The 12642-nt window shown below is 37.7% G+C and overlaps 1 protein-coding gene across 1 annotated transcript in view; it reads right to left on the bottom strand.

Moving 5' to 3' along the window:
- CNTN3 (contactin 3) overlaps positions 1-12642 on the bottom strand; it is a gene marked incomplete at both ends in the record, with an annotated part of 238661 nt that overhangs the window by 85283 nt on the left and 140736 nt on the right. Inside the window, 5 exons of the mRNA XM_081245219.1 lie at positions 3668-3818; positions 6329-6458; positions 7607-7743; positions 11664-11848; positions 12364-12466. Of these exons, the coding sequence (XP_081101345.1) occupies positions 3668-3818; positions 6329-6458; positions 7607-7743; positions 11664-11848; positions 12364-12466 (706 nt within the window). The remainder of the gene's footprint in view (positions 1-3667; positions 3819-6328; positions 6459-7606; positions 7744-11663; positions 11849-12363; positions 12467-12642) is intronic.

Raw genomic sequence — 12642 nt, 5'->3', positions numbered from 1 at the left:
GATTAGACCATGAGGGTAGAACCTTCATGAATGAGATTACTGCCCTTACAGAGGAGACCTCAGAGAGTTCTCTGGCTCTCTTTCTGCTTTGCTGAGGATATAAGGAGAAGGCAGCTGTCCTTCCCAGAATTCAACCATGCTGGCACCCTGATTCTGGCTTCCATCTTTCAGAACTGTGAGAAGTAAACTTCCATTGTTCAAGCCAGCCAGTTTATGGTATTATGTTATAAAAGCTCGAACTAAGATACCTAGGAAAGACTGCAGCACTATGGACCCTTCTCTTAAACATGTTTCCTCTTTTAACCTTATTTTTATACCTAAAAGTTTCCTTATTCACTGGGGAGATGTTAGAAATACTTAATACAAAGTACAGGGTAAGCAGGCTTGAAAGGGTCAGAGAAATAACTTTTATGAACATGAGACATGGTTGGAGTAACCACCACTTTCCCCCCTTTCTTCTTAAAACATAATCCCAATTTCTCATTGGGCACACTCCCACCAAGGAAAGAAGTCTGTGTTTCCCAGCCTCTTCTGCAGCTAAGTTTGGCCAGGGAACTAATTTCTGACCAGTAAGGCATAAGGAAAATTATTGGATGGGGCTTCTGGGAAGTTTCTTAAAAGGGAGTAAATGCATCTTGATCTCTACCTTCCTCCTTCCTGTCATTGTGGGATGACACTGGGATGACAATTGGGAAGGATGTCTTGGGAGGCTGAAGCCCCAGCAGCCACCCTGGCTCCTGATGTGAGGATGGTAGAGCAGCAAGATAAAACGGGCGTGCATCTCTGATGACTGTGGATTCCAGGTAGTCTTAACTGCCTACCTTCCAAGAGACCAACCAGCCAATGAACTGCCCAACCAACCAACCAACAAATTCTATCTCTTTCAGCCACTGTTACTTCCAACATTTTATCTGTAACATAACCTCATTTTCCTGATCAGCGTATCTACAAATATCAGACATCATGGTAAACACTTACTTTATACCAACTGTATAAGGTGGCAATTATTCTTTCTATTTTATAGATGAGGAAATTAATGTTCAGAGGCATTATGTAACTGACCTAATGATACCAAGGGAGCAAGTGGCCAAGTCAAAATACCAGGTGAGATTCTAGAATTTAACCTTCTTCCCTGCATTATCCCATCACTCTCTAAAGTGGGAGTAAATCTCTCCTGTGTGCCTTTAGCTAAATCTCTTAATCTTTTATCCCTTTAAAATTAAGATTAAAAACCTCTGCCTACTATAGGCACTACTGTGAAGACAAGTGGGTTTATTATTTTGCAAAGCATTTAAGTCCTTGGAACATAATCACTAATTTATACATACAGTTAAAACTCTAAAATGTTTTTGACAACAAAAAGTCACCAGTTATACACGAACACTTAACTTCCATCATAGCCAAAATTAACTAGTTTGTGCCTATAATTGTTTAAACTGGCTTCAACAATTAAACTCCAAATCACTAATTAATTTCCTGTTCCAGAAATCTATTCTGTGCCGCCTAGCACTTAGATGGATCGTGTTTCGTAACCACTCAGCTGACAACTTGGCCTTGTCCTCCTGTTGTGGCTGTCTTTTAACGGAGGTGTCTCCCATAAAATATCTGAGAGGGAGAGCAGATTGTGTTGTCATAACCAACTCACAAAAAAACTTCGGGACTGTAATCTAAAAGCAGTGCAACCTGGTTGTCTGTCTGCAATAAGACTTTGCAATTTTGGAAAAGTAAATCTACATTTCTTAGTCTAAGAAATTGTTTGGGGCTTCCGTGGTGGCGCAGTGGTTGGGAGTCCGCCTGCTGATGCAGGGGACACGGGTTCGTGCCCCGGTCCGGGAAGATCCCACACGTCGCGGAGCGGCTGGGCCCGTGAGCCATGGCCGCTGAGCCTGCGCGTCCAGAGCCTGTGCTCCGCGACGGGAGAGGCCACAACAGTGAGAGGCCCGTGTACCGCAAAAAAAAAAAAAAAAAAAAAAAGAAAGAAATTGTTTGTTTGTTTTCCCCCATCTCCAAAAAGAGTAATTTGGACCCCATGACTTCAAAGGCTGAGACCACCTCTCAGATTCGGGGCTCCTTATACACAAAGTGGCATTGAAAAAGCTTGATGGTTATGCCCTAGCTATGGGACTAATCCTGGCTATGTGATTTTAGGCAAATTACATAATTTCTCTAAGCTTTAGTTTTCTCGTTAGCAAAAATGGAGATGATAATAAGATCTAACAGCACAGAGTTGCGGAGATATTGAAAGGAGATAATACGTGTAGAGTTCTGTATTAGTTTCCTTTTTCTCCAATTACAAGTTACTATAAACTTGTTTAGTGGCCTAAAACAACACAGATATATTATCTTACAGTTTTGGAGGTCAGAAGTCCAGTATGGGTCTCAATGGGCTAAAATCAAGGTGCTGTTATGGTTGTGTTACTTTGGAAGGTCCTAGAATCATTTTCTGCTCCTTCAGGTTGCTGGAAGAATTCAGTTCATTGAGGTTATGGGACTGAGATCCCTATTTCCTTGCTGTCAGCTGAGGATTTTCCCATTTTATAGAGGAGTCTGAAATTCCTTTGTTCATTGGCCCCCTTCTACCATCTTCAAAGCCAGCAATCCCAATCAGGGTCCCCCTCATGCTGTAAATCTCTCCTGCTCTTCTCTCATTATCATACATTTCTTTCAAATACTTCCTCTGTCTTCTTCCCCTTTCAAGCGTCCAGGTGAATACTTAAGGCAACCCAGATAATCCAATATAATCTCCCCATTTTAAGGGCAAACGGTTAGCAACCTTAATTCCATCTTTAACTTTCATTATCTTTTGCCATATAATATAATAATGTAAATCATATGTCTTCAGGATAAGGACATGGACAAGTTTGGGGTCATTATTCTGCTTACCAGAAGCTTTCAGCATAATGCTCCAACAGGTAGTAAGTACTCAACAAATAATAATGATAGCCAATACTTATGTTTACTCTATGCCAGGTACTGACCTAAGTGCTATATGGATATTTATGTCTTTTATCCACATAGCAACCCTCATAATGTGAAGTATGCGCTAATATCATCACAACCATTAACAAATGAGGACATGAAACACACAAAGAGTAAGTCCCTTCATGTAGCTGGTAAAAGAAAACAGATTTGAACCCCGGCAGTCTGGGTCCAGAAGCTGTGCTTTTAAGTAGGCCCCATTCTGCCTCTTCATTTTAAATATTATTACAGTAAACAGGAAATCAAGAAAGCTTCTGCTTAAACTAATACCTGTAAAACTAAATTATTTCAATATAGGGCAACGGCAAGATTGGTATTCATCTGGCATATGCTGCCGTCATATATTCTTTTTGCCCTGTGATGCTGGGCCACCAGGAGCTGAGAGAGGGCCTGGGTCCAGGGCTGGCATTCCTTTGTCATCCCAGTTTGAGTCTTACCAGGCAAATGGGGAGGAAACTCCTTTCTAAAATATTCTATGTTGGAAGAGGTGAGATAAATCTCTGTTTTTAGATTTCAAAACTTGGTGAGTATTATCTTGAGAGTATTACAAACAAAAATACTGCTATTGTGGTTCTTGAACACCTCACATTTTATTGAAAGCATTTCACTTCATACTGAACACCTACTTTGGCATCACAATGGAAAGTGAGAAGCAAATAAATCACCATCTTTCTGGACAACAGAATACCTTTCAGTCTCCTGTACAGGCACATCTCCTTTCTTCCAGGAAGAGAGCGCCCTGGGGGAAGCTCTGGGTTTACAGTCCAAGCTGACCTCCCTGCCCACCTGCACCTGAATCAACTTTTTCATCGGAGTCTTTGAAAAATCTGGAGCAGAAGCTAAAAAGGACAAAAGAAGAAAGAATGACAATTCGATGTCTGATTTCATTTCTTTAAATTCCCGTAAATTTCAAAGGCTGACTTTATGATTTTTTAAAGTTTCTTGACACATAAGATACCGGTACTTGATCTATTTGATTGACTGGGTACCACCTACAGGAAGATTTCAATGCTTAAAAAGTAAGTCCTACCATTGTGTTTTCTGGCAAGTTCTAATTCCCGAGACAATTACTTTATATGAGAATTTTTAAAGTTTACTATGAAGTTTTAAAATAGCTCAATCATGAGTTTATTAAAACTAAAAGCATTTAATAGAATGTTCTTGAAAGTTCCATGAGGACAACAGTAGGGGTGGCCTCTCTTGTGACTTCAAGGACACAGATGTGGCACAGGGCCTCGCACTCATAGATGCTCAGTTATGTTTTTAGAATGAAGGCTGAGTACTGAATTCTTATTCTCTTGTATAAACAGTAACAAGACCTATTACAAAATTTTCATGTGGTTAGCTTTAACTTTCAAGTTGCAGAAATATATTATAACATGCATTATTATATTAAGTTACAATATTCCATTAAATACTATAATATGTAGAAAACATTATGCTGGCTAATAGTAGATGGAATGCTGATCCTGAAACAATACCTGAACATTCAAGAGACATAAAAATGTATTGTTTGAATTAAGAATGTTACTCAGAAAATCATCCTTCCTTTTACTGCAAATGCAGAAAAAATTTAAGAACCGAGTGCATTTCCCCAAATATCTAATCCCCTGTCTTATGGCATATCCCAGTTAATATAACTTATTTTTTATAAGTGGAAATCATAGAAGGAATTATACTATATATATATATACATATATATATATGTATATATATATATGATTGCAGATAAAGAAGACATGTTATCCAAAGGTTGCTGGCCTTAAGAATTAGGATCCTGAGAGAGTAATTTTTACTAACACAAATGAAAAATACTTTTATATTTCAATAAAATCTTTTTTTAAGCATAGATCATATATTTTCCCATATGAAAACCCCATGCAACACTGGGTAGGGACCCATGCATTTGAAAGATGAATAAACTATGGCTCATAAGGTTAATTTAACATAAGAGCACAGCCATGCTTCGACTTAAGATATGGGCAAATCCCACTTTCTTTCTGTCATGACACCCTACTTCTCTGTCATGGATAACACTAGCCAGATTTTCAGTTGATGATCTGCCTCTCCCAAGCTTCAGTCTTCCTGGTGCATATGATTTGTTTCTTAACTTCCAGGCACCAAGAAAGACCTATTTTCCTCAAACCAGTGTTTTTTAATGAGAAACTTCACATTTCGGGCTAGACAGGACTTTGATGTGAGAGGCTATCTTGGGCATCGTAGGATATTTAGCAGCTTCTCTGGCAGCTGCCCACCAGATGCCAGTAGCACACGCTAGCTCCCTTCATCCCCACCTTCCCCTTACACTGTGACAGCCAAAAAGGTCTCCAGAATTTGCCACTATCCCCTAGGGGCAAAAATCATCCCCAGTTGGGAAATACTGAGTTAGATCAGGGCCTTTCAACCTTCTGGCCATTTGGGTTGGACCAACCATGGGTACGTGACTCAAATCAGGTACATGGGGCCAATGACATGTGACTTCCATCTGAACAATTAAGAAAGCCATCCTTCTGCCACTAGATTGACTGTGGTAATGAAAACAACATGCTGGGTAACATCATATGGGGCCAGATAGTGGTGATGATGTTTGAGCCCTGGGTCAAGTTCAGCTGAAATCCAAATTCTCCATTTTAATAACACTGAGCAATAAACTTCCTCCCCTCTCCTCCTCTTTCTCTCCCTCCCTCCCTCCCTTCCCCCCCACCCCCTGTTTCTTTCTTTCTTATTTATACATACTATGTTATGCTCTGACAATTTTGGTTGGACTTTAAGTCATTTGCATCTTAAACTGTTTTTCTGGACAACTGCCCTAAACATGATATAACATCTCCTTTCTTCTCCTATACCTAAAGTACAAGAAAAAAAATAATTCATAGTTTCAAGTACTTGAGCCTTGGTCAATTAAAGCTTTGGTCTGCCAAATGCTTGATGCTTTCAGCAGAGTTATTAAAGACAAAGACAACTCCTTTTGGATCAATAAACTACTGATTTGAATCCTGATATTTACTTTTATGGACCAGCAACAGAGAACACCAGAGTCACTTATTCTCTTAAAAGGTACTACTTAGTTGGTACTGCTGGAGGTGGATAATAGGGATGTCTTAGGTCAACACTCTCTCCCTGTTGCTTCTCTACTTCAATCTTTGGGCCTTAATTCTGGTCATAATTGCTGCTTTCCCTTAGAAATCATTAAAATGTGTGCCTTGATTAGAAACCCTGCATGATTCTGCTGTGATACTGAAAATTATTATTAGATGTAGGAATCTAATATGAAAAGTAAATATTTCTGCTTCTGGCAAATATGGACGATGTAAGAAAAAAAATAATGAGACAAGAAAATTAGTCGTACCCACAACCTTGAGCTCAGCACTGGAATAGACGAGACCATGTTTGTTCTCTGCTATGCACTGGAACATGCCAGAATCGGTCACATTTAGGTTGGATATTGTAAGGGCACCATTTTCTATCTGTGTTCTCTCCTAGATGATAATAAAAATGTCTTGTATATACCATTTTAGAAGAAAAAAGATAACCACTGAACATTATTTCAATCATACACAAACCTCCTTAATTTTTCTCATGGGATTAGGCAATCTGACCTGAAATTTAAACATTTCCCTTATTTGAAACAGTGAGAATGACTTAACATAACAGCTAGACATTGGAAATACTAATAAGCATCCTTCAATCAAAAAGTATATCAAAAAAAGTATATCAGTAAAATAAATAACAAAGCACGATGTAAAATACTGCAACTATTTCATTTTTCCCTGTGGATAAAGTTGCAGACTTTAAGAAATCTACCATGCTTCCCACCCCATCAACTGGAAAGGTTCTCACCAGTTTTTAAAATCATGCAAATTGAAGATATTATAAATTCTGTGTATTAAAAAGGGTTCTGGGAAACACATTTATTAAAGGTTTGCAGGTATTATGAAAGGTTATGTGTAGAAATTTGAAGGAACATAACTGACTTACTACACAATTTTTAAAAAGAGCAAAAATTACCTGGCTTGAGAAGTGATTGAGAAAATAAGTACTCATGTAACAAGGTAATGAAGTAATTGATACATTTATTCTCCAGAGGCCATGCAAGTTATCAAAAATGAAAAAGGAAATTACATTCTACATTTTATTAACATAAAGCCTTCTCTAACTTCAAAATGAAAAAAAATAGGGCAGTGGACCCTTGAACAACAAGGTTTGAACTACAGGGGTCCACTCATATGCAGATACTTTTTCAATAGTAAATACTACAGGACTACACGGTCCCTGGTTGGCTGCATCTGTGGATGCAGAGGAATTGAGGACGCAGATGACAGGCTATAAATTATATGAGGATTAACGCCTGCATTGTTCATGGGTTGACTGTATATCATTTTATGTACTAAATTCATAAAATCACCTTTTCCCAATGAAATTCAATATTGAAAATAGTTCCTCCTTGGCATGCTGAGTACTTGACTTTATCCTTTTTACCTCTGTACCACTTCTTAGATGAACGTGGTATGAACTGTTCAGATGAATATATGCAAACTCACCAGTTGACTCTGGCACTAGTCACTAGGGAAGGCATTTATTTACACAAAGTGGGGACAGGGTGGATTAACCAGGCATGTTACCTTACCTCGAGCACAAGGGCTTCTCCATTTTTCAACCATCGGTAGGAGGGTTTGGGCTTACCACTCGCTCGACATTCCCAGTAAAGACTGTCCTCCACAGCTATTTCCACATCTTTTATGAGTTGAACCCAATGAGGCTTTGCTGCAAGGAAAAAGAAAAGAAATTCAAACCACTCCACAATAAAGAACAAATACTTTATCCACATAAATATAAATGGATATGACTATGGGCAATAATAGATTAATGTAAGCATAGTGGCTAAAATTATATTTAATTCCCTAAGTATTTACTAAGTGGGTATATGAAACATTTCTATATTCGAGGGTGGATGTTAAAATCTTCCTTTTCCTAAGTCAAACTCATGATGCTTTCTCTGTTTTTGAAATTCTGGGCACTGTATTACATTCTTCACATGTCTATTAGTAGAAAAAAAATGCAGGTACACAAAATAGATTTTCTTGTCCAAGTGCATTTTTGAATTATGAGATCACAATTGATAACAACTTAATATGTGAATGACAGCAGATACTAGTCTAAATTTGCACTAAAAATCAGCATCCATAGAAGAGAAACTTCTACAGGGGAGGAAAAAAAGATTTCCTTCAACTTAGAAATAACTCTTAATTAAATACAAACTAGTGAACATCGTATGAACCTCTGTGCAAATGAAAATGTAGGCAGGGAAAGATGGATAAATTGCTTCAATTTGAATCAAATGATGTTTTATGAAAAAGAACTAACTCATGCCACCTTAAATGATGTATGCAAATCAGTTGCATCAGGTTCATTTGTCATTATTACTTACATTTTAGAAGACACTTGGGAAATCCTTTTACAGATGAAAGCGACGTACCACTCATAATGAAAGTCATTCAATACTCACAGTATATTCAGCCAAGTCTCAGCTTGTGTTTTAGACCCGAGACTAGGAGGTGAGATGTCTTCCTGGTTTCACATTGCATTATGCATGGGATGTGTACTTCAGGGTTCACATTTGCATCCTCCATATGGAGAAACAGTTTATCTATTTCTATTTAATTTCAACCATGGGAAGGTTCTCTTTCCATTTCTATCTCATAAAATTGCTTTTTTTATAACTGAAATTGAAATGAAAATATAGCTATTTCGCTTTTAGAGAAAATGTACCCATCCGAGTTTTACCTTATTTTGTTTTTTAAAATATATAAACGACTTGCCCAGTCTGAAGTGTAGTTCAGTCCCAAATCACTCCTCTCTACTCTATATTAAAACACATTTTCTTCTTTCAGGAATTATCAGCCTCAGTGGACGGAGACTACAAATAAACTCACACATGATCCCTTGACTGAGACTCAAGTTTCTAGCAAAAATTTCCACTGGCTCCTCATATTACTGTTCTCCAAATGGGAAGATAATTTGCTGGACTAAGCCAATCCTGAGATTACAACTGGTACATTTATTGTGATTTTTCCCCTTATTCCATCGTATGAGATTCAAATATTCTACTGGACCATTTTTTACATGAAATATTAAAGCAGATAAGCAGAGAACTGCGCAGCATTTATTGAATATACTAGTCTTTTTTAAAAAATAAATTTATTTTATTTATTTATTTTTGGCCATGTTGGGTCTTTGTTGCTGCGTGTGGCTTCCTCTAGTTGCAGTAAGCGGGGGCTACTCTTCGTTGCAGTGGGTAGGCTTTTCATTGAGGTGGCTTGTTGCAGAGCACAGGCTCTAGGCAAGCGGGCTTCAGTAGTTGCGGCACGTGGGCTCAATAGTTGTGGATCAAGGGCTCTAGAGCGCAGGCTCAGTAGTTGTGGCGCACTGGCTTAGTTGCTCCACGGCATGTGGGATCTTCCCAGACCAGGGCTTGAATCCATGTCCCCTGCATTGGCAGGCAGATTCTTAACCACTGCGCCACCTGGGAAGCCCTGAATATACTAGTCTTAAGCCAGAACTGTAAAGTAGCTTTCATGAAACTCTCTATCTCATTGATTTGTTTTCTTTTTATCTTTTTCTTTTTTGTGTGTGTGGCTGGCCCATGCGGCATGTGGGATCTTAGTTCCCCGACCAGGGATCGAACCCACATCCCCCACAGTGGAAGTGCAAAGTCTTAACCACTGGACTGCCAGGGAAGTCCATCTATCTCATTATTTCTAATTTGTTTCTTAGATACATATCATATTACCTACATAATGGACTAAAGCAACAGTCTACCTCATTTACTAAGAATAGTGGATGATGTTGGTTGTCTATTGTGCATCCATTTCCTCTCTTCTTTATTTCTAAGATGACCCAACTTTTCGTTGAATTATCCTCTCTTCCATCACCTCACATTGTCCACAAAATCCCGGGAAACCTGACCATATTCCATGTTCCAAAAAGAGGCTCTTAAGTTGTTTAAGCCAATTCTCCTAGCTGGTGATTGGTTTAGGAATGAACACGCAGCCAATGAGATTTGAGAAGTGAATTGCAAGATGTTTTAGAGAAAGGAAGGATGAACAAAAACTAATGTGCTAGCCACTGCTGGTAGCCATTCTGTGACTGTAAGGGCAACCAACATGCAGAGAAAGGGAAAAAGTAGGTAAGGGCAGAAAATACACCACAGAGAAAATGTGCCAGGACCTGAATATAAGGCACATAAATGTCAACTTAGCTTTGGATGTCTTGCCATACAAGCGTTTTATTATTTGTGCAGGGTCGCTATTCCATACAGATAAAAACATTCCTATTGAAACATTAAGACAGTTGGAATATCCTGTGTTTTCCTGTCATGGTCACTTCTTACCCTAGGTCAGGTAGTGGCTGCTTAGAAAGGAGAAAATAAACTAGGACTTGTTTGCGGTCGACTTAGAGCCATACAGCCACATGGGTTAAGTGTCCCCAACTTATCTCCATATCAACCCACCAACATGTAGAACTTGACACCTGGGAAACTCCAACTTGGTGCTTATGTATTCTAACCTAATCCTGTTACAAGATGGGAGAGTTAGAACACGGAATGACTCATTCTATTAAACCATGCCTCCATTTTGTTCCTGACGGATCCTATAACCTTACCATAAAATAAGTGTCAATCTAATCACACATAATGTATGCACAAACTTCACATTCTTTTGAAGGGGTTCATAATAAGCTCTATAATTTTAATATTTGTCTTTGCAAAGTTTTTCCTCTCTGAAACATTTTATATGCTGCACAAGTTTGCACTGAAAATTATTTCAAATTCCAGTTTTTAAAATAAACAGAATATATTGCCATTTGCTTTTCATAAAAGTGTTCAATTCCTATTAGTTTTACAATGTTTCTAATGATTAAACTGCAAAAAATATATTCACTGAGCTTACATCTTCCCATATTTAATAGTACATTTTGTAAAATCATTTATTTCTGCTTTCTAAAACCTGCTTTCATCAAAATACCTAGTATTTTTTTTTAATAAAAGGGATTTGAAAACAAGTTTGGGGAAAAAGGATAATCTAATTTTCTTACAAATAGACTCTAAATAAAGGTAACGTTACTAACCTTTCTTTACCCAAATTGAGCAGTACATCAAATAACTGTGCTTACAAATTAAAGGCAGCAAACATGGTACACCTACATTACTGGAAACGACAGAATAACACTGAGGAAGTCAAGTAAGCCTGGGTTTATGTGGTTTGTCTAATGCAGTAATTCCAAGTTTTCCCAGAAGACAGTTTCTTTCTGCTTAGTAAAGACCATAAAGAAAGATACAAAAATCCCATTTTCTAGAGGTAAGGGCAGATAGAAAGGAGATCTCTCCTTGTTACGGTTAAGTGAGTTAATGGTTACTCTTAGGAAAAAAAGTGAAATATTTCATTATCATATCAATCAGTTTAAAATGCAGTAAGAGTACATCATGCCTCCAACTTTATTGCAAAAATTAATTTTTTAAAATTCCTTCTATGATAAATATCCTCATTTACCAAAATGTAGAACAGAAAAAGTTGGACACTGGGATTCTGCTAAAACCTCCTACTCACCCCCACCCAGTCCCAATCACAATAACTTTTAGAGAGATCGAAAGTTAAAAATCCAATATGCCCAAAGTGAAGGCTCACCATAGTAAGTGAGGCGCCCCCTGGCGACATTTCTTCCTCGTGAATTCTCAGCAATGCATTCATAGGAACCTGCATCTTCCTGTTGGAAATTGGGGATTTCAAGCACACCATTGGACTTCCTCAATTTAATTTTAGTGGAAAAAGGCAGTCCATCACTTCTTCTCCAATTAATCTGAGGTACAGGACTAAGAAGAAATTTGTCAAGTTATTTGCTGTTTTAAACAGATGTCTGGAAGCCTTTTAGGCTTGACAAAATAAAACTTTCCTAGGATAGAACAAAAAAGGCACAGATTTTCAAATGCAGAACACAGCCAGCTGTCAGTCACATAAACCTGCAAATGCAAAGATTTATCTCTTTAAGTTGATATTTTAATAAAATAAACTGCATTTTCTCTAGTTAATTCATGATTTAGAGGAAAAAGTCTAATGTATACTCACTGTATTATAATACAACAAATGAACAAGCAAAAGAAAAATAATACCAATTTAATTTATGAAATTAGGCAGGCATAGTCATTCTCCGTAAATCTCCTTTAAAGTTTCAAACTAAATTATACATGTGCATTTCCCCTGTATTTTAGTTTTTTCTTTGCTTCTAAATGAAAGAAAATTTTAGAAAATAAGGAAAAGAAGAGGCTGTTAAAAGCTATCTTGATCTCTTACAGCAACCTAATATCGGTGTAAATGTTATAAAACTTACTTTCCAAGGGCAAAACATTCCAACTTCACAGTTGAATCTTTAGCTGCTGGAAGAGTTTCTGGAAACTGAACTTCTATTTTCGGTTCATATTCACCCATCACTCCTGTGAATCCACAATACAAAGTTAAAGGTTTCAACGTTTCCTTTGGAATTGTCCCATTTTTCTTAAAACTTTTTTTTTTTTTTTGCTCTGTTTTGAACTAACTCTTCCTTATGATTTGAATTACTCACTAGCTGTCTGGTAGGTACTTTTAGAAGCAGTGCTACCTTGGGCCAAAC

The sequence above is a fragment of the Mesoplodon bidens genome (assembly GCF_964165515.1).
Source record: "Mesoplodon bidens genome assembly, chromosome: 10".
Classification (NCBI taxonomy): Eukaryota; Metazoa; Chordata; class Mammalia; order Artiodactyla; family Ziphiidae; genus Mesoplodon; species Mesoplodon bidens.
This window is presented reverse-complemented; position numbering and strand designations above follow the sequence as displayed.